At 38.6% G+C, this 19,074-nt stretch overlaps 1 protein-coding gene across 3 annotated transcripts in view; it reads right to left on the minus strand.

The window, feature by feature from the left end:
- TAFA2 (TAFA chemokine like family member 2) overlaps window positions 1-19,074 on the minus strand; it is a 465,665-nt gene that overhangs the window by 51,560 nt on the left and 395,031 nt on the right. For all 3 annotated transcript variants that reach the window (XR_004620993.1, XM_019800050.2, XM_034644337.1), the window contains exons 3-4: window positions 9,495-9,647; window positions 8,302-8,426 (exon numbers count right to left, since the gene is read on the minus strand). Coding sequence is in view for 2 of the 3 variants with exons in the window: in XM_019800050.2 (XP_019655609.1) it covers window positions 8,302-8,426; window positions 9,495-9,647 (278 nt within the window). In the remaining variant the exon portion in view is untranslated. The remainder of the gene's footprint in view (window positions 1-8,301; window positions 8,427-9,494; window positions 9,648-19,074) is intronic.

Below are 19,074 nucleotides of genomic sequence, written 5' to 3' on the forward strand. Positions count from 1 at the left end.
GGAGGGCACTTATTGCATGGTGCATTGGATGTTATACGCAACTAATGAATCATGGAACTTTACATCAAAAACCGGGGATGTATTATATGGTGACTAACAAAAGAAATATTAAAAAATAAAAGAATATTGAAATAACTAAAAAAAAAGTGTTAAGTTCAGTTGGCCATTGATTCCCCTCACACACATGGTTACCCCATGAACTGATTTCTATTCTGTGAGCAAAGACATGATATTCTATACCTCCATGCCTTTACATAAGCTGTTGTTGTTATGGTAAAGTGAACCAGCTAACACATCCTTTAAGTCACAAATTGAAGACTTCCAGAAATGAGGAATATACTATTTCAACCAAGGCAGCGCATTGAACATCATCTAGAGCTGACACCACAAGAGCTATTCCTTCCCCTTAATTGTATTCCTTGTGGTCACACAGAACAGATCTAATTTTTTTTTCTTTCATATGATAGATCTTCAAATAGTTTAAAACACATTACTCCTCGTGCTTCTATTCTCTGAGGTAAATATCCACAAAGTCCTTTCGATCAGCCTCTCTTTTTCCTAGCCCACTAAAAGTTGGCATCAAGAACTTTCCTGGGTACCCCCGCTGAGCTCTGAGCATGACAGAGTGAAGCTCGACTCTGCCCTTTGTATTACGTACACCTCACAGCCAATTTTCCATTATTCAGTGGTGGATTGCACAGCAAGGAGCTGGGATTCCCTCTCATCATGGAGTTGGGAATTGGGCCCCAGCTTTGTTTTTCTGTACAATCTCAGCACTGTTCATAGAGCATTTGGGATTCTAAATTTGTGGGAAAATTACCTTTTATTTCTCAGCTGTACTTTCATCCTGTTGTCCAAAGTAAGAAAATGAAATTGGATCTGAAATCATGAAGAATTTTAGATTCCAAAGAAAATGTATGAAGAGGAGAGGAGAGAAAGAGCCACGGTGGGGGGAATGTATACAGGGAAGTTTATCAAGAGTTCTTCATAGGGCTGTCACCCACCATAGGAAAAGAAGGCATAGAACCCCCACGAGCTAGGGTTCCTTCAACTTTCCATTATCCTCTCCAAGTCCCATGAGGTACTGTTCTTTATTAAGGCACTCCAGATGACCAAAAACAGATGACACTGTTCCCTCTCCCAAGAACAGTTACTGCTGAACAAATATCAAGCTCTGCAGTGTTAAAAATAAATCCCCGGTAGACTTGTAATCTTCGGCCCTCAGATAAGAGAAAGAGATGTCCTCACCCCTTAATTCCCAGGACATAAGCAAGAGCCTAAAGATGTACCCCATCGTTGCTAATGAAGTTCTGTCACCCCCAAACTAGATTCTACTACGATGTGTGAACATGCACAATTAATCGTAAGATTATAATCACAACATTCAGAGTAACACCTAGAAACAAACACCTGGCTCAAAAACTACAGAAGCATTTAAATCTTAAAGGAACTTCAAAACACTCATGGGTTGCCCATTTTTTCATTTTAATTGTAAAGCTAGAGGCCAGGTTTTGGAAATATAGCCCTGATGATATATTTTTAAGTCTTCAATTTAATTTCCAATAACTCTAAAGAAATACCATGGGAGACACTCCTGGCCCTATTAAATTATTAATTAAGTAAGCAGCTCTTAAATTTAAAACACCAGGTTTAAATGTTACTTTTACTGGTGCTACTACATGGACACCTACCTTGTTCTACCTACCTATGGACTCATTATCTAATTGAGGAAAAAAAAACAAACTTTCCATATATTAATCCATTTCTATCCACATCTCTTTAAAAAAGAAACAAAACTTTGATGTTATCATAGTAATTATATAGTGCCTTAAATACTTTTCCAAATGTCCCTACCATTTGAGATTTTAAATCTTTTATAACAGCATCACTCAATATCTGCATTTGTTACTATAGTAAATACTTTTTACCTACTCTTAATAAATATGGAGTTCAAGATGTTCTAGACTTGGTGGATATTAATGCAATACCTAAAACATACTCTTCCCACGGTTGTCTCCATTTCACCTACTGGCAACTTCGTCAATAATTTAAGTCAGTTGTGATACGCCTCCTCTAACCCTTCCAATCCTAAATTCAACCAGTTGCCCTTACTCCACTACAGCTACACCAGCATCATTGCTGACCCTTGAATGTGATATTCCCACAGCAGCTCCCAGGATTGGTCCTTTGTACCTATTCTTCCGTTTACCTGGAGAGCCTGTCCTCTAGGTAGCCATATGCCTCATCTCCTGTAAGACCTCAGGCAAATATGCAACCCCCCTGCTCAACACTGTCCATTTCCCTCCAGCTTTCCTTTCACCTTCTACCCTACTATCTACTTCACCTACTTATGTTTGTTTCCCTCTGTGTGATAGGTAGAATTCTAAAGATTTCTGTCCCTTCCTTATTGAAATAAACACTAATCTGAATACTGTTGTGAAGGGACTTTGCAAGGTCATTAAAGTTGCTCAACAGCTGACCTTAACATGGGAAGATCATCTGCGTTCCCTGGGTGGAACCCATGTCATTACTTGGCCCTCAGAAGCAGAAGAGTAAGGCAGAAGAGAGATGGCAGAAGGGCGGTCAGAGAGGTTCAAGGCATGGGAAAGACTCCACGCGTCATGACTGGTTTGAAAATGAATGCGTGCGACCAGGAGAGCAGGCATTCTGACAGAGATGAGAGAGGCTCCCTGATGACAGCTACTAGAGAAATAGAATCCTCATTCCTGTTCTTACAAGGCACGGAATTCTGTCAACACCCTGAATGAGCTTAGAAGCAGATTCTTCCCTACGACCTCCAGCAGGAAACATAGCCCTGCTGTGAAAAGATGAAACACCCGGAGCCACGAGACCATGGAGCCGGGCTGGGGCCCAGTCTTACCTACAGAGAATAAATGAATGTTATGGTAAGTCCCAGAATTTGCAAAGGCAGCGAGCAAAAACTAATACATGCTATTGGAATATATGCTCGATGAGGGCAGGGATCCCCATCTCAGAGTTTTCGTCATGCTGTGTTGCAGAACTTAGACTAGGACCTCACAAAAACAGACAATAAATACTTGCTGAATGACTGATTATACACAGTATACGCATTCTTGCCCATGAAATCTATATTTTGAGATGACAGAATTTTTTTACCGTAAAACATTGAATAAAAAATATGAAAAATGTAAAAGGTGAATTGATGTGAAAATGATCTAATCTATAGTTTCTATCTCTACAAGTTAGTGGCGGCTGGCTACAACTTCCTAAAGTACTGGTTTTCAAAATGCAAGTTGTAACATATTGGCAGGTCGTAAAATCAATTTATGGGGTTGAGACGGGTAAGGAAGGAAGGAAACAAAACCAAAATCAAATAGAATTTTAATTTTAGTGAGGGGTCCGTGAGTGTGCATGTGTATACTGGACCACACTGTGAGATGTATTTCTTACTATAAGTACCATCAAAATAATTGGAAAATAAGGGCCCTAAAGGTCACCATACTCTGTGCTGTGGACCAGGATGCAATTTAGGTCCTGACCAGAGGTGAGATGAAGACAAATGACAGGTGAGTGTTTCTGTTAAGAAAGGGCTGATCAGGAAAGAACTACACTATTGCGAGACTGTGATTGAATTTGCAAGGCAAGAGAGAGAGCACTCTGGTTGGAGAAGTCACACAAATTGCACCATCTTAAGGTGAGGAAATGAACCTTTTTCCTCTTGCTCGGTTTTGTTTGTTTGTTTTGCATTGGGGCTGGAATAGTGCCCCTGGGCAGTGTTCAAAGGCCCCACCCCAGCCCCCATCACAGAACAGCAGTGAGTATAAAATCCAGCCGCATCTGGAAGAGGGTGACTTGAGACTTTAATCAGCAAAACCTCCTAAAATGCTGTTTCTTTTCTTCCTTACAGGGAAAGGATTGAAAACCCAAATACTTATCTATCTTCTGAGATTAGCCACTTATTAGTGTCATATAAATGTAGCTGGGAAGGAAGTTAGAAATGTCCTTGGCACGTGGAACCAAAAAATAAATCCTGGTTAAAGGAACTCGAAGTTGAATCAAACTCAATATCCTCATTTATTTTGCAGATGAGGACGCTGAACTAAAGTCTTATAGCCATTATTATTACGATGTTACTCTTATATTTATCCATGATTCCAGTGTTTATTGTTAGTGGACTGCATATGGATGACAAGAATAATGCAACTGTACACTATTCATTCCCCTACTCTAGGGCATACGCCTGGTTGTCAGGGACCACACCATACATCTTTGTACTCTCATTAGTGCCTACTCTGGTTTGGGAAATTAAATGAGATAATACCTTCAATACACTTAGAGTGCCTCGTACACTCCAAGAGCTAAGTGAATGCCTTCATATGTGCTTTTGTTGCTTTGATTGTAATAAGAGCATTATTATTATAGGATGTTTATGCATAGGAAATTCTTAATACCTGTTGATTTTCTTTGCATTACATGCCAAAATGAAATCATATTTTATGCACTTAAAATCCACTTATATTTGAAGAGACATTAAAAAACTAGAGTTCTTATCTGCTTGAGGCACTTTAAGTAAATTGGCAAAGATTAAAGAATTCTGATTACTTAAGACATTTTCTGGGTAATTTTTAAGTATATGAAAAGTAAACAGACCTAGGATTTGTGATTCATAAAGATAATATTTCTAATGAAAATACAGAATCTTGCATACTCTGAAGGTCATCTTTCTTTAGGTAAGAACCAGACTTAAGAGCTACATGACCATTGGTGTTTAGAGCCCATACCCATGGCCATGGGCTGTGAATCCTAAAATCAAAATGTGACTTCCTTTAGAAGATGTTCCAGAGAGAAAGAATATCAAAACATTAAAAGAAATGAATCAGTCTATTTTTTCTGAGGATCCAACAATGTTATCAAAGATTTTTTTCCCTCAAATCTTACGAGCTCTACAGCACTTTTCCCCCTGCTACTTTTGTATTATATAATTAGCGTATAATTATGTGCTCTTTCACGCTGGAAAGAATGCTCTTTTATTAACGACTCTTTGAAAAGTTCTTTATTATTTATCTTTGAAAGTGAGTTTGAAATCAAGGGACTCTCATGACTTTTAAGAACTCCAAAGTTAAAAAGAAAGGAAAAGTAATACCATAGGTGGTTACAGAGGTCATAGACAGAAGTTTCCACCTTTAAGGTAAGAACTAGAGCTCAGGAAACAAATGTTGCATCCTCCGTTCCCTCCAGATTAAATGTTTGGGGTACTGAAGAGCATGAGTGGAAAATACTGATGTTCCAACAAGGGTTGTCTGTTCTTTGCCTTTTCTCCTTTGTCAGGACAAATAGAAAATGGATCAGAATAATAAGCTTCCTGAATCTGGTACAAAGACAGAAGGGGGATATGATTCACATTTATAGTAGCAAGTACAATGTAAATTCCAAATTAGTCTTAAACGAGGAATTCACCCAGCCCATAATCTGTAGTCAATTCTGGAAAGTACCACCACATCTCTGCTGAGGCTAAGCAAGTCTCATTGCTGTTTTTGGCTGACTGCTTTTTTTCTAACATTCGGCTTACCAGAGCACTCCAGATTGAATATGGGCAATTAAAAGGAAGGGTGTACATTATTGCAAATTTTAATCATTTCTCGAGCCATTTTGCTTGCAGTGATAATCCCACAAGACCAACATATCTTGCATAAGAAACTCAGATGGTTTTTGGCTGCAAGCAGCTCTTCAGTTACTTTGTAACCTATTCATGCTTAACTTCTGGACTTCCCCCATTTGTGGCTGGAATCTGCCAACTCAGGGATACAGTGCAGTGGCTGCTTGGCTCCCCACAGCCATGGCTAACTTATTTAAGATTGGCACATGAACACTAGTGCCAATGAATCAAATAATGATCAGAATTTGTCTCGATTCCACTGCTGCTATCGCTGTATGGCAGGAGCTGCCTTTGTCCGACACTTTCACGGTATGCAAAGTAATACTGTGCCAGAGCTATTTCAAAAATTTGTATCTCCTATACTTTTTTGGTACTATTTCAGTGGAGAGAGCAGAATAATGACCTGATGACCTCAGAAACTTTGTTTTTTGACGCCTCAGGGAAATTGAGCCAAATTGTTTTGTAAACCAAAAGACACTCACAATTGCCCATCATTTTGCCTAGCCATTTGGAATACCATGATGTCCCTTTGTTGGAAATGTCTACATAGCTTCCTTCTCACCAGCAATCTTTTTCTTGTGAAGAAAAACAAAGATAGTAATTTACTTTGATTGTATTCAAGAAACTCCATCTTTCAGGATCACTGATCTTATAGATGATGATTTTTCCTTACTTTACATGAGAATCACAGACTCTGAGTTAGAAGGAATCTTAAGAGGACGTACAATCCACTCTATGTGGCCTAACCCTTTATAATGAAAACGAACTGGACGATCTAGATATGGTCTTCTCCACTCGCAAGTGGTCTTCTCCACTCCTCCCATCCAACTTGTTTAATTACAAGACAAAAACCGGTTAAATGGGAAGAATTGCTGAGATCGAATTTTAAGTTTGGACCGCTGAGACTAAGGCACAGCAGGGAGTGAAGCAGCCCTTCTAACACAACTTACTGTGGGAATTTCGATCACATGGTCTTGACTTTTTCATTTCAGTGATCCAGAAAGTTAAAGATAATTTTAAAGGTCTGCCTAATACGAATAGAATGACAGGAAGCTCTCCTCACTATTACTTAAGAATAAGTTAAATTATCTAGTTTAAACTACAGGTTAAGAGATTAGGTTTTGGAATGAGACTGCTCCGTTTGAACCCTGGCTTCCCTGTTCATTAGCTGTATGACCTTGGAAAGTCACTGAGGGTTTTGAAACTTCGGTTTACTCATCTGTAAAGAGGAGATAATATTATATTCCTCACTGGGCTGTTAAGAGGATTAAATGAGCTCATTCACATGAAGTACTTTGTTCGGTTTATGGCATATGTTTTTAAGTATCCAATAAATGTTAGTTTCCTCATGTCCACTGAAGTAATAAAAAAGAGTGTGGTTATAGAGTGCGATTTTTTTTTTTTTAATTTGCTTCAGAATCTCAAATCTTCAGTGAATTTCCATGAGTGCTATTTTGGACTAAGAATTTATAGTGTTAGGGAAGGAAATATTTTCATGCTATAAATAACTTATTTTATATTGCCAGGATGTTTTTAACAAATCAATGTGGTTTATATCATGTGCTGAAAAATACAATTATTCTAATTAACTGATCATGCACTCTGTAGGTTTTGGAAAAGTATATCAGCATTTAGCCAACAAATAGAATCATGAATAATTTGACAAAATATAGTTTTTATTTATGCTATTAGTTACTTTTGTGTATGTTTGAACAGCCAATGCACTAAACATGTTATTCAATGGACTGGATTATATATCTGATAGGATTTAAAAATAATCCTCTTGAATATGTCCAGAGAGGTTTTAAAAAAAAAAAAAAACTTTTATTAAACAATTTGATGCCTTAACCAGTCTCTGCTTTTATGTTACTTTTTATAAAATATCATATCATTATTCTTATCTAGTCCCCAGTTATTCAATTCTAATCAATAGTCTGCTTTCCCCTAAAAGCAAACAGCAAAACAAGATGGTACTTTTGTTTGCTGATTCTACAGAAAATTTAAATTCTGCCAGTCCAGAATATCCATGGAGCTAATTAGGAAATCAAAGAATAAAGCTAACCATTTTTCATTTCTCTCCCCTGTCCCAGAAGTCAATCATTGCAAGCTGAAATACATCATTGTCTGAAGAGTATTCTTTTCATATTGACCCTGAGATTTAGAAACTCCTCTCGGTAACTCATTACAAAGTTAACAATTAAGGAAACCATTTATTGACCTAGAAACCAGGGAGATCAAAATAATTACTTTCATAAAAATGAAAGACGCTTGGTTGGGAAATTATATCGAGTCATGTATAAAATAAATTTTCCCCCCAGAATATATTCAAATTACTGTCCATTAAAGAATAAGGGATTAGGGTCACTTTCTCATCATTTAACATGCATCCGCAGGGGGTTTCACATTACTATCAGTATCTCATGAAGGAATACACAACACTGATTTATTAAATAACATGACAGGTGATGGCAATCTATAGAAGTTGCTATTCTGAGTAAAATAAAAATGTGCTATGAAAAAATGAATTAGGAAGAAAATGGGGGGTAGAGTATGGAAAACTATACTTTTCACCGTAGAAGCATCACTTAACGATGTTCCTGCACATGCCCACACTCTATAAATTCAGAGACATTGTTGCATTCCCAAGCTGGCTGTCCACTTACCCTGGTTGTTTTCACTTTATTCCCAGAGGAACAGCTCCATCCTTTCCGATCCGGAAGAACTTTACATTCCTCTCCTTCAAGACAGGGCTGCATGTGGCACCACCATTTCTGTTCCACGATTGAAGCTACAGGAGATTAAAAGCAATCAGTGCAGTGGTTTCTGTTTGGGCAAGTTCATTTTCTGGGTGCACATTCAAAGAGGAACAAAAGGCACCAGTTTTTCCCACCACTGGTTAGACTGGGTTTTGAAGCATGATCCTCCAAAATCTTTCTAGATTCTCTAAAAGAATTTTTGTTTTCAATTTTAGCTTACCATGGTGAGAACACTCTACCCTCTTCACAAATAGTATTGTTAATTAGAGGCACATTGTGGAAGGATTTTTTCATGTGACTATACAGGCTTTATGAAAACGAATATATTGGGAAGAAACTCATATAGACATGCATACACTGATCTACCTAAACGTAAGAAAATTAACCTATTACCAGTTTAGAGCCAATATTTTAGAATTAATGTGATACTTCCCACAGGTAGGCTAAAATTAGGAGGATATTAGCGTTAATGTGTTTTTTGGGTTTTGTTTTGTTTTTACTGTGGGCAGTAACCATCATCACAAGGAATGAGCCATACTAATAGGAATACTTACATTATTATTTATGGTAACATTAATTAAATAGACCCAGACAAAGATGTATGTCCTATTGTAATTAGGTGAACCCTCCAATAAAATTATTTTGATGATCTCCATAAAAATCAATATTTCATGTGAATTCACTGTACAACTACAAATTCACTCATTTATATGGCACTTATTTTTTCATTCTTAAGAACCATCCATAGGATTAGGTCACCATACTGTTTAATCCTCCATTTTCATCTCTCCTTTCCCAATTAATTTACACACGCGCACGCCCTCCACCGGTAAATCAGTATTTCATGGTATCAAAGTAAGAAGCACATGGACTTGTTGGAACCTCACTAGAATGCCTTTTGTTACAAAACTGCGTAAGGTCTTAGACCTCCTTCCAGAGGATTTTAGATTTCAGCGTGCCCCCCCATATAATCTCTCGTCAACCACATGATTTTTGGGGTGGCCCCTCAGGACTGACCACGGTCAACAGCATTATAGTGGAGTTCCAGCTGTAACCAGCCCCCAGCCACTGAGCACAATGAGCAATGGAGGAGGTCGCACCATCGACACAAGACGGAGCAGCTCGCGTGGTGCCTGCCACCTGCCCGGGGAAGCAGGAACACTTGACGGTCTGTGATCGCTCTTCTATCTTGTTCTTATTACAGCATCTGTGGAGTGCCACCACCTCGCAGGTGCCCGTTTTAACATGATGAGCTGCACAAACAAAAACGAGATAATAAGACAACATTGAGAAAGCTTTGGCTTCTCCCCCTCTTTTTAATTAGCAGTACGTTACATATAGCTCTATAAGGGATCCACCATGCATGAAACTAGAAATACAATGATGCTGACTCCATAATGCAGATTTGATTTCTAAATGTGCAAGGACCATTTCTGTCAGGAAAAGCCTGGTGAAGCAGGAACAATTAGTGACCAGATTAGAATGAGCCGTTAGAACAATCTGAAATAAAGAGACAGTGTGTGATGCTATCAAAAACATACTTATTTGCATATGACTTTTTTGTCCATCACGTTAATCAAAGAAAGGCAAACCCCTTGACAAGGTGCCCTGCAGTGGGGCTAAGAGCAGACCTCTTCTCAAAGTGGTGGGTTGGGGGAGGGTTAGGTTACATTGTTCATCTAGGGGTGAGTGCAAAAGCTGGACCGGGAACCTCTTTTCAGGAAGCAAGGAGGTAAAGGGTGGAACCCATCTCCTCAATATTATTCTGCCCAGTTTCCCTGGGAATGAACTAATTGGGAATTCTTGAAACTGCTGCCATTTTCCTGGAAGTCCCAACCAGTTTCCCAAAAACCTTTCCTTTCCATTTTGCCTTGAGGGAGCAACTGCTACCAGTAACAACAACTGTAGCCAGAATGTGGATGGGTTTATATCTAGCTTGGAAGCCCCAGCCAATAAGCTGTGAGGCTCCCCCACCCAGACCGTTAACCTGGCAGTAAGGCTCCCAAATGGTTTGGGTGCTTGAGACTTATAGGCCTCACTTATCATATTATGATAGGGTTCTAGTTTGCCTTCATTTTTTTTTTTTTGCAGCATTTCATCTTCAAAGTATTAACGCTACTTTGAAACAATAAAGCAGAAGTTTTGTCTGCTAAAAATAAAAAGTTGAAAGTCAAACATCCGTTGAAACACTGTGCTTTCAGAAATTTTAAAAAATGTGATGTAAAAACCAGATCTGAAATTGTTTAATGTTATAAACATATCGAAGCCCATTTTGTAAATGAGATCACTATATTATGTATTTATATTACTCTTCCCCTTGGGGATGAGTATCACTGTGCAGTAACTCAGGTTAGACAGCATGCTTAGATTTTTCTTGTAAGAGAACAAATCACACATATTGTCCATCCCTCCATGCGAGACCAAGAGACTTGGGTATATCATATGGCTTTGACATGGGATCCTCAAAAGAACTTTCAAGAAATATACCATTTCCAATGCCACAAAGATTTTCCTGCCACTGTAGATACAAACGGGGATTTCTCTGTGTTTGACTCGAACAAGGCTATCTCTGAAATTTAAAAACTTGAGAGTCAGCCCTCCTTCCTCTTGTGCTCTAGAAAATATTTTCTTAGCTAAGTATGATTCAGTTTTAATTTATCGAATGCTTCGCATTATGTCATACAAGTCAATATGCTGACTTTTTGTACTGCACTTCACTTAATCACATTTTAATTGAGTCAATACCACACTTCAAGTATGGTTCTGAGTACTGGGGTATATAACGATGGAAAGGAGGGACATAGAGCCTGCCCTCAGAGAGCTCATATTCCTGTGTAGAAAACAAATCATAAATACCTGTTAATGATTAAGAAGCTCCTTGAAGGAACTGCAGTAGAGTAAGAGGAGAATAATCAAACAGGGAAGGAAAGTGTATTTTTGTGAGTGTCAGAGAGGACCTCTGAGGTAGTCTGAAGGATGACCTGAGTGATGAGAGGGAAGCATCCGTTATGAGGATCTAAGAAAGGAAGAACATTCCAAAGAGAAGGAGCAGCAAATGACAGAGAACTGAAATGGGGAAATGTGTCGTGTGTTCCCAGGACAGCAAGATGACCCGTGCGGTGACGGTGTGGTTGAACAATTGAGAGGTCTAGGGAACTGTGTTCAGAAATGTGGGAAGATGGAGTAGTAGGGGCTGGTATGCTGTAACAAAGGGACTGGATTTTACTCATGTCACGAGGGAAATACTCTGGGTGGTTATGGTATCATCTTGTTAAATGCTTTAGAAGTTTGTTCAGACTGTTCTTTAGGGAATGAAGAAGCAAGAGTGGGATGAGGGAGACCAGTTACGAAGAGGTTTGATCACGATGAGCACTGATTATATTGTTGAATCATTATACTGTACACCTGAAACTAATTATACATGAACCGTGTGTGTGTGTGTGTGTGTGTGTGTGTGTGTGTGTGTGTGTGTGTGGTGATAGTGGTTCTGGCAAATAGAGAAGGCCTGGGAACAGGGAGTTTGGCAACAGCTGGGTTGGGTTAAACTATCTGTGGTTGTGTGTGTGTCAGTGTTAAATTTGAAACTATTACAAGGCACCCAAGTAGAGATGTAAATCAGGCAGCGACATTTATGACGTGGAGCTTCGGGAAGAGATTTGGGCTGCAGATACACACCTAAGAAATCCAGGCTCATAGGTGATATTTAAAGCCACAGACTAAACCAAATTACCATGGAAAGGTTGCCAATAGAGAAGATGGGAAAGAATAATCCAGAGCATCAATCTGAAATGCGGGAGCCAGCAATAGAGACCTGCAAGGAACAGCACAGGAGGTAAGATAAAAAAGAACATGGGATGAAAGCACGGAAAGACAAAGAACAAAATGTTTCAAGAAGGAGGGGATCAATCAGCTGTGGTGAGTGCTGCTGAAAGGTTTAATAAACAGAGAAATCACTGTCCACTAAAAAGATCATGTACTAATTAAGAGCATAGCCTTTAAAACCAGAAAAACTGGGTTCAGCTGAGCTCCTCCTAACAGCTGTGTGGCCTTGGGCAAATTATTTCGTATCTCTGAGTAGCATTTTTTTTTTTTTACTTTCTAAAAGGGGGATATTAATAGCACCATCTTTATAGGGTTGGTTTAAGGATGAAATGAGTTCATGGATATGAAGTATTTAGAGCACTGCCTGCCTCATAGTTGGCCATAGTTGGCCCTCTGTGTTAACTATTGTTAGCATTTGATCGCAATAAAAATCATTTCAGTGGCATGATGTGAAAATAAAAGCATGATTAAAGTAAGTTTATTGGAGGATGGGACGTACAACTGTGCAATTATACACATTTCTCCCAAGAAGCTTTTGTTAAGGGAAGAAGGAAGTGAGCAATATCTGGAATGAAGCATGGTGTCAAGGGAATCTTTTTTAATGAATGCCATAAAGGCACACTTTCTTGCTAGAATAATCTGGTAAAGAAAGGCACAATATAGGAAAGAAAATGGGTAATTACAAAAGCATGTTCTTGAGAAGGAAAATAGAATTGAGATTCAGGGCACTTGGGGGGTTGACAATAAATTGATGCAGAAATAATCCATTTCAACAAGAGTGAAGGTGGGATATGTAGCGACAGAGGCAGGTGGGTGTGAATGGATTAGCTGGTGAGAAGATGCAGTTTCTTATCTGACTTCACCTGATTTTGCTATGCAATATGAGAGATGTCTGAAGAGAACAAAGAAGATATAAAATAGGTATCTCAGAAAGACGCAAAGTAGATTTCCTGGGAAGGAGTAGTAGGATCGCCTGCAGGGGGTTGGCAGGTACGCACCAAACTGCAGAGGATGGAAGAAGGTGTGGGATGTCAGAGCAGAACGGAGATGAACATCTCCCTGATGATTATTTGGGATGCTTGGACTTCTGATAGTGATTTAGGGAAAGAAAGATGTAGGTCATGAGGTCAGTCCTACTAGTCTTTGGGTGGAAACCAGGCTGGAGACAAGAGATTATTGGGGCTTCTTCAGATACTGATGCTGTTCAGCCCAGCACTGAGCTGAGATGGCTTGGGGACAGCCTGAAGTGGCAAGGGTTCTGTTCTCTTCCAGAGGGTTCTGTTTTCTTCCACAGTACGACAGCAGCCAGGAGCACACAGGGACAATGCACTGACCACTCCCCTGGGAGGAGAAGCACTATTTCAGCACCCACAAAGGCCATTTTACTATTTGTTAGAAGGAGATTTTATCACACATTGGAAAGGAATGGACAGGTGGAAACTCTGTATCTGGTTTCCCCTTCCCAATGCCAATATCAAAATTCATTTCAACCTTTCTTGACAAGAAATATAAAAGGATAAAGCAGTTGCGGTAGTCTTTAATAAACATTAGTGCTGTTTGTTAAATATTTCTGGCTCTCTCCCTGCTGGACACATGGTAATATTGTGTTTAAAGGAAAGCTAAAGTAATAGACGTCACTTACGAACAAAAGCAAAGGTATCAATCTGTGTGGCTGCTTTAAGAGCTAGCGTGTAATTCACCACATTTCTCCCCACCAGCCCAAGCAACCAAGTATGATCTTGTCAGTGGAAACTGTATCGACCTGAGTTTTCAAGTGAAGAGATATGAGGCAAGTTCCCACCAACCATGGTGGACCTATGAATGAGAAATAAGCCTGAAGCTCTTACAAGCCTCTAAAATTTTAGGGGCGCCTGGGTGGCACAGCGGTTAAGCGTCTGCCTTCAGCNTCTGCCTTCGGCTCAGGGTGTGATCCCGGCGTTATGGGATCGAGCCCCACATCAGGCTCCTCTGCTATGAGCCTGCTTCTTCCTCTCCCACTCCCCCTGCTTGTGTTCCCTCTCTCGCTAGCTGTCTCTATCTCTGTCAAATAAATAAATAAAATCTTTAAAAAAAAATAAAATAAAATTTTAAGGTGCTTTTTGTTACTGCTTCAAAACTTAGCCCACCCTGAGGACATAATAGTACTTTATACTCCTTCCTAGATTGTTTAGGATATATTTTTTCCAAATGCATTAATTGGAGGATAAGCCAGTGAAGCATGTTATCTCAAAATATATCATCCTAGCTTATGTGAGTCAATGCAAAATGAATATTTAAAGGAAAATATTGGGGATGTCTGTGTAGCTCAGTCAGTTAAGCGTCTTCTTTTGGCTCAGGTCATGATCCCAGGGTCCTGGGTTCCAGTCCCACATCGGACTTCTTGCTCAGCAGGGAGCCTGCTTCTCCCTCTGTATGCTGCTCCCCCTGCTTGTGCTCTCCCTTTCTCTCTGACAAATAAGTAAAATCTTTAAAAAAATAATAATAATAAAGGAAAATGTTTATATATTATATAATTTAAAGGACTACAAAGAGTTATTCCACAATTGGATAATTACTTTGGCTAAGTTTGGTATGTGAGGACTCTGGTGAAGAAAGTATGCTTTCTTGTTCGAGGAGAAAGGAAGTAAGAATGATGCCCATATGGTATAATGAAGAGGAGGATAAAGTAGGAGCTGCACTGGGAAGACTGACAGACACGTCCTCCCCTTCAGAGCACATGGTACTAAATGTGAAGAGATTAATAATAAAGCTGACCAGGAAGAACAAGCCTGACAGACACAGGCTTTGCTATCATGACCTTTCTCTTCATTGAAGGAAGAAAAGAAAATGTACAGACATACAGGTTGAGTTTCCTGGTGAAAAATGGGACTTAGTTAAAAAAAAAAAAAATCTCGGCCTGTGTTCTTATTAAAACTGAAGTTATAAAGCTTTTTTGTGGAGGAATGAGAGAGGGATAATTTACCTTTTTAAAATAGAACAGATGATAGGTAAGTAGATGGATGGGTAATATTATCCTCAAAGTGTTTGAAGGCATGGGTAGGAAGAATATTGACTTCAGTATGTTTTGATATACGGCAAGTGAAACAAGAAACCTCAAAACAGAGGAATTAATCTTTTAGCAGAATTTAGTTCACCTAAGCATGGCATATGTTTATGTATGTATAGGTTTCTTAATTTGTCTGTGTATCTTAACTCCTTAGGATAACCAGATTCTTGTAGACAAAGACTAATTTTTCATGTAAACTGTTCAGCATGTGGTATGTGTTTAATAAACGGTAAATAAGCAATTTAAGAAGGTAAAACTAATTCCTGTGGTTTTCCTTTAAAAGGTTAATGAGACTGTAGGAAATTCCAGCAGTTACTACAATTCTCTATACAGATTCAGACAGAGCTCCTGATAAACTAACCTAATCAAATATTAGGGCTTTCTAAATTAACAAAATAGGCTTCACAGACAGTTAACATCATATTAAAATGATGCAAGACCCCCTGGAGAAGATTTAAATGAAAAAATAACAAACAATTTTCTTCATGTCACAATTCCCAAGTCAGGAACAAACCAACAAAACCCACCTTTCTTCTATTCTTCTCTTTTGTCCTCCCTGGGTGTGATGCATAAACACCAAGGGTTGCCTCCTACATCTTTGTGAAAGGACGCTGGAGACACAGAGGCTTAATTCTTATAAGGATGGGGATACCGAGTTTTACCCAGCTCTAATTGTGGCCTTCCAGGATTATTACCCCATGTCTCATTTCAGCAATAGGACCATTAGCCCTCAAGAGCCCCCAGAAACATGGCCTTAAGATACTGCCTCTTAAACCATGTCTCAAGATTTCTGAAACTTTTCTAAAGCTATTGTGACTGGTAATATTCTGGCATGAAGTCCTATAAGGCATTTTAACAACACATTTGTTGTTTTTCAACTGCTTTTTTCACTGACTGAAAGGAATTTCTCCAGAGGGGGAAAAAATCTGAATTAAATAACATTTGGTTCATATGCTTGCATAGATTTTTAAAAACTATATGCCCATGTACATAATTATATATGTACATGTATGTTTATACATGTGTTAATATGATCACATTTTATTCATCGCCTGTGAACCAACTATAAATACATAGGTATGAAAAATTGGTACACCGTAGAATAATATTTATGCAGATCATTTCACCTTGAGGAATGGTTGCTGGCCTTAGGTTAATAAGAGCACAATGCTATGCATATCACATTCTGTACATATGAATCATTCATTCACTCTGGAAACGGTGTATAAAATAATGATAATTGCTACCATTTATTGAATATTCACTATATGCCAAGCATATGAAACGGCTTTTAAATTGTAGCGTTACTTAAATATTAATTCTCTTTGTTTTTACTATTAATGTAATTAGTGAATACGAAACAATGGAACATATATAAGTTACAAAGACGTAGCTGCTAGGGAAAATATCTACATTTTCTAAAAGTTCTAATTTCATATTTCAAAAAATCTGTATACATACTTGTGTTGACATGAGGTGCATATAAAAAAATATTTAATTTGACACTTAAACTACAGAAGAGAGTAGATTTAGCATCAAGTTGTGAATTTGTTCCTACTGGGGTTCCTTTCCGTAGATTTCAGTTTTTATTTGTATTCTGATTTGTCTCATTGATTCTAAAATTTTGTTTGTCTCTGTACATTCCTATTTAATAGTTTTACCCAGCTTGACTAGCTCCCCAGAGAGTCTGCATTACACCTTCTAAGCAGAAATAAGGCATCACGTACATGCACCGATAGACATCTGAAATGCAAGCTAGTTAGTGGATTCAGGTTGCTGGAAATCACTTTGAATGGGAAAAATGTGCTGAAACAAAAACTTTTTGAGACAGCTAATTTCTTTAATTCATTAGAATGAGAAAATAGGGCACATTTTTAGACTTTCATGCTGAAGCAATCTAATTAAAAGAAATGGTTATTTAAAGGGCTCAATGAAATTTCAAAAGTTCACATAATTTATAAAGTCAAAACGATCAGAGAGGAAATAGCCAAGTGCCGATGACATTTTTACAAAGCCTGTTTTCTCAAACTGCTCCAATTTATATGAAAAAAATAAAGTCAGTGGAGGAAAAAAAGATGGTCACTAAAGGATAATAACCCTAATAATGAATGGTACAGTCTCCATTGACAAAAGTCAGCTCTCAACCAGAGGATGTCCCCCAGTCTGTTTTAAGAGAAAGAGGCAGAACAGAAGACTCACTCTTGAGAGAATTTTAAACTCCTTGCCCCTCAGTTCAATCACGAACATCTTCTCCATGCTCATCCTAAATGAGAATTGAGCTAGAAGAGGTAGAAGAAAGCGAATCTCATGGAACGGCGGTCCTTTTAAACTACTGGAACATGTGCTTTTAACACCTGCTCTGAAAAACAGGAACTGGACGAAGCAAATCCACCTGTCTGGAAATTGGAGCCAAAAGTCACAGAATTGCCATGTGGAAATAGGCACGTGGCATTAGAAGTCAGGTGACTCGTGGAGAGATGGGTCTATGTCTCCTGGTGATGGGACTCAGAGCAGATACAAAGAGATGTCAGAGGTAAGAGAGGAAGGAGTCCCACACGCTGCCCTGGTGTTTGCCCTTCCTCGGGTCTTCCTGAAGTTTTCCAGAATTCATGAAGCATTTTATACAACGGGTTTCAATGAACCTGTTTTTTCCTGAGGTAATTCAATGACATCTCTGTACTTTGGCCCAAAAATGTGCTGAATGCAGTATTTCTCCTTTTTTTTAAATTAAAGTTATTATTAACAAAAGCTAATTATCAGGCAGAAGTATTTCTGTCACCACTTTTAAGAGCAGGAGACAAGTTTCTACCTTCAAAGTCGGATTCAGGAAATATGCACCATCCAACAGTTGCACTTTGTACATTTCCCTCGGAGTGAAAAGTGACATTTCCAGTGATGACCCCGAGGCCATCTCAAATTACTCAGACAGGAAAATGTCTACTGTGCTTTTTAAAATGTGTCTAATGTCAAAGGTTTAAAAGCAGATTTTCTGCTTAATCCCAAATTACATACACAGAAAAAAATGTGAAGAATCAGAACATCCCCAATTCCTATAAACTGTAAGAGTCCTGATGTTCTTTTATGATTAATCAGATTCCTGTAAGTGTCCCTTGGAGGGAGGGCAGTGCAGCCCAAGTGCTTCTTGAGGAAAATGACATGGTGAGTGGAAAAAGCCGTAAAAAAGAAAGCTGGGGTATTTGGGCTCTCCTGCATAGTTCTCTGTCCCTGAAGAGTGTACTATGGAGTAGGTCATTAAGGTCTCTGGGTATCTTTCCTCTTCTGCAAAATGAAGAAATCAGACTAGTTTTAGCATTAATTTAGAGTTGAAAGTTCCTTCTAATTCTAAAATTCTGTGAGTTTATGAAATAAGTTTCATTATAATGGGTACAATATATTAGACCTACCAGAAAACGAGAGTCAAAGTAAAAGATTTTTGAACTTCAAAGTAATATAAATTAACTTCATTAAGTCACTGAACTTGATGAGAAACAGAGAAGGGAGTTTCTAAAATTTATATTTTAGAATATATTTCCTATCTGTATGAAGTCACAAATCTTAACTATACAGAAATAACATGCACTATAAAGTCAACCTCCATCCTTATATTGCTTTACGTACAAAACTGTTTAATTACTGTCGATTCCATGACAGCAATCAAGTCCAAAAGGTGAGAGAGCACAGTGGTTTGGGTGAGGATTCTGAGGCCCGATGGTCTAGGCTCAAATCCCAGCTCCCAAAGAGAGTGCCTAACCATTCACCAAGCCTCCTTTTCCTTTTCTTCTGGGCATACAATCGGACTACATTTTCTACTC

This window comes from Ailuropoda melanoleuca, chromosome 15 (genome assembly GCF_002007445.2).
Source record: "Ailuropoda melanoleuca isolate Jingjing chromosome 15, ASM200744v2, whole genome shotgun sequence".
In the NCBI taxonomy this organism is placed as follows: Eukaryota; Metazoa; Chordata; class Mammalia; order Carnivora; family Ursidae; genus Ailuropoda; species Ailuropoda melanoleuca.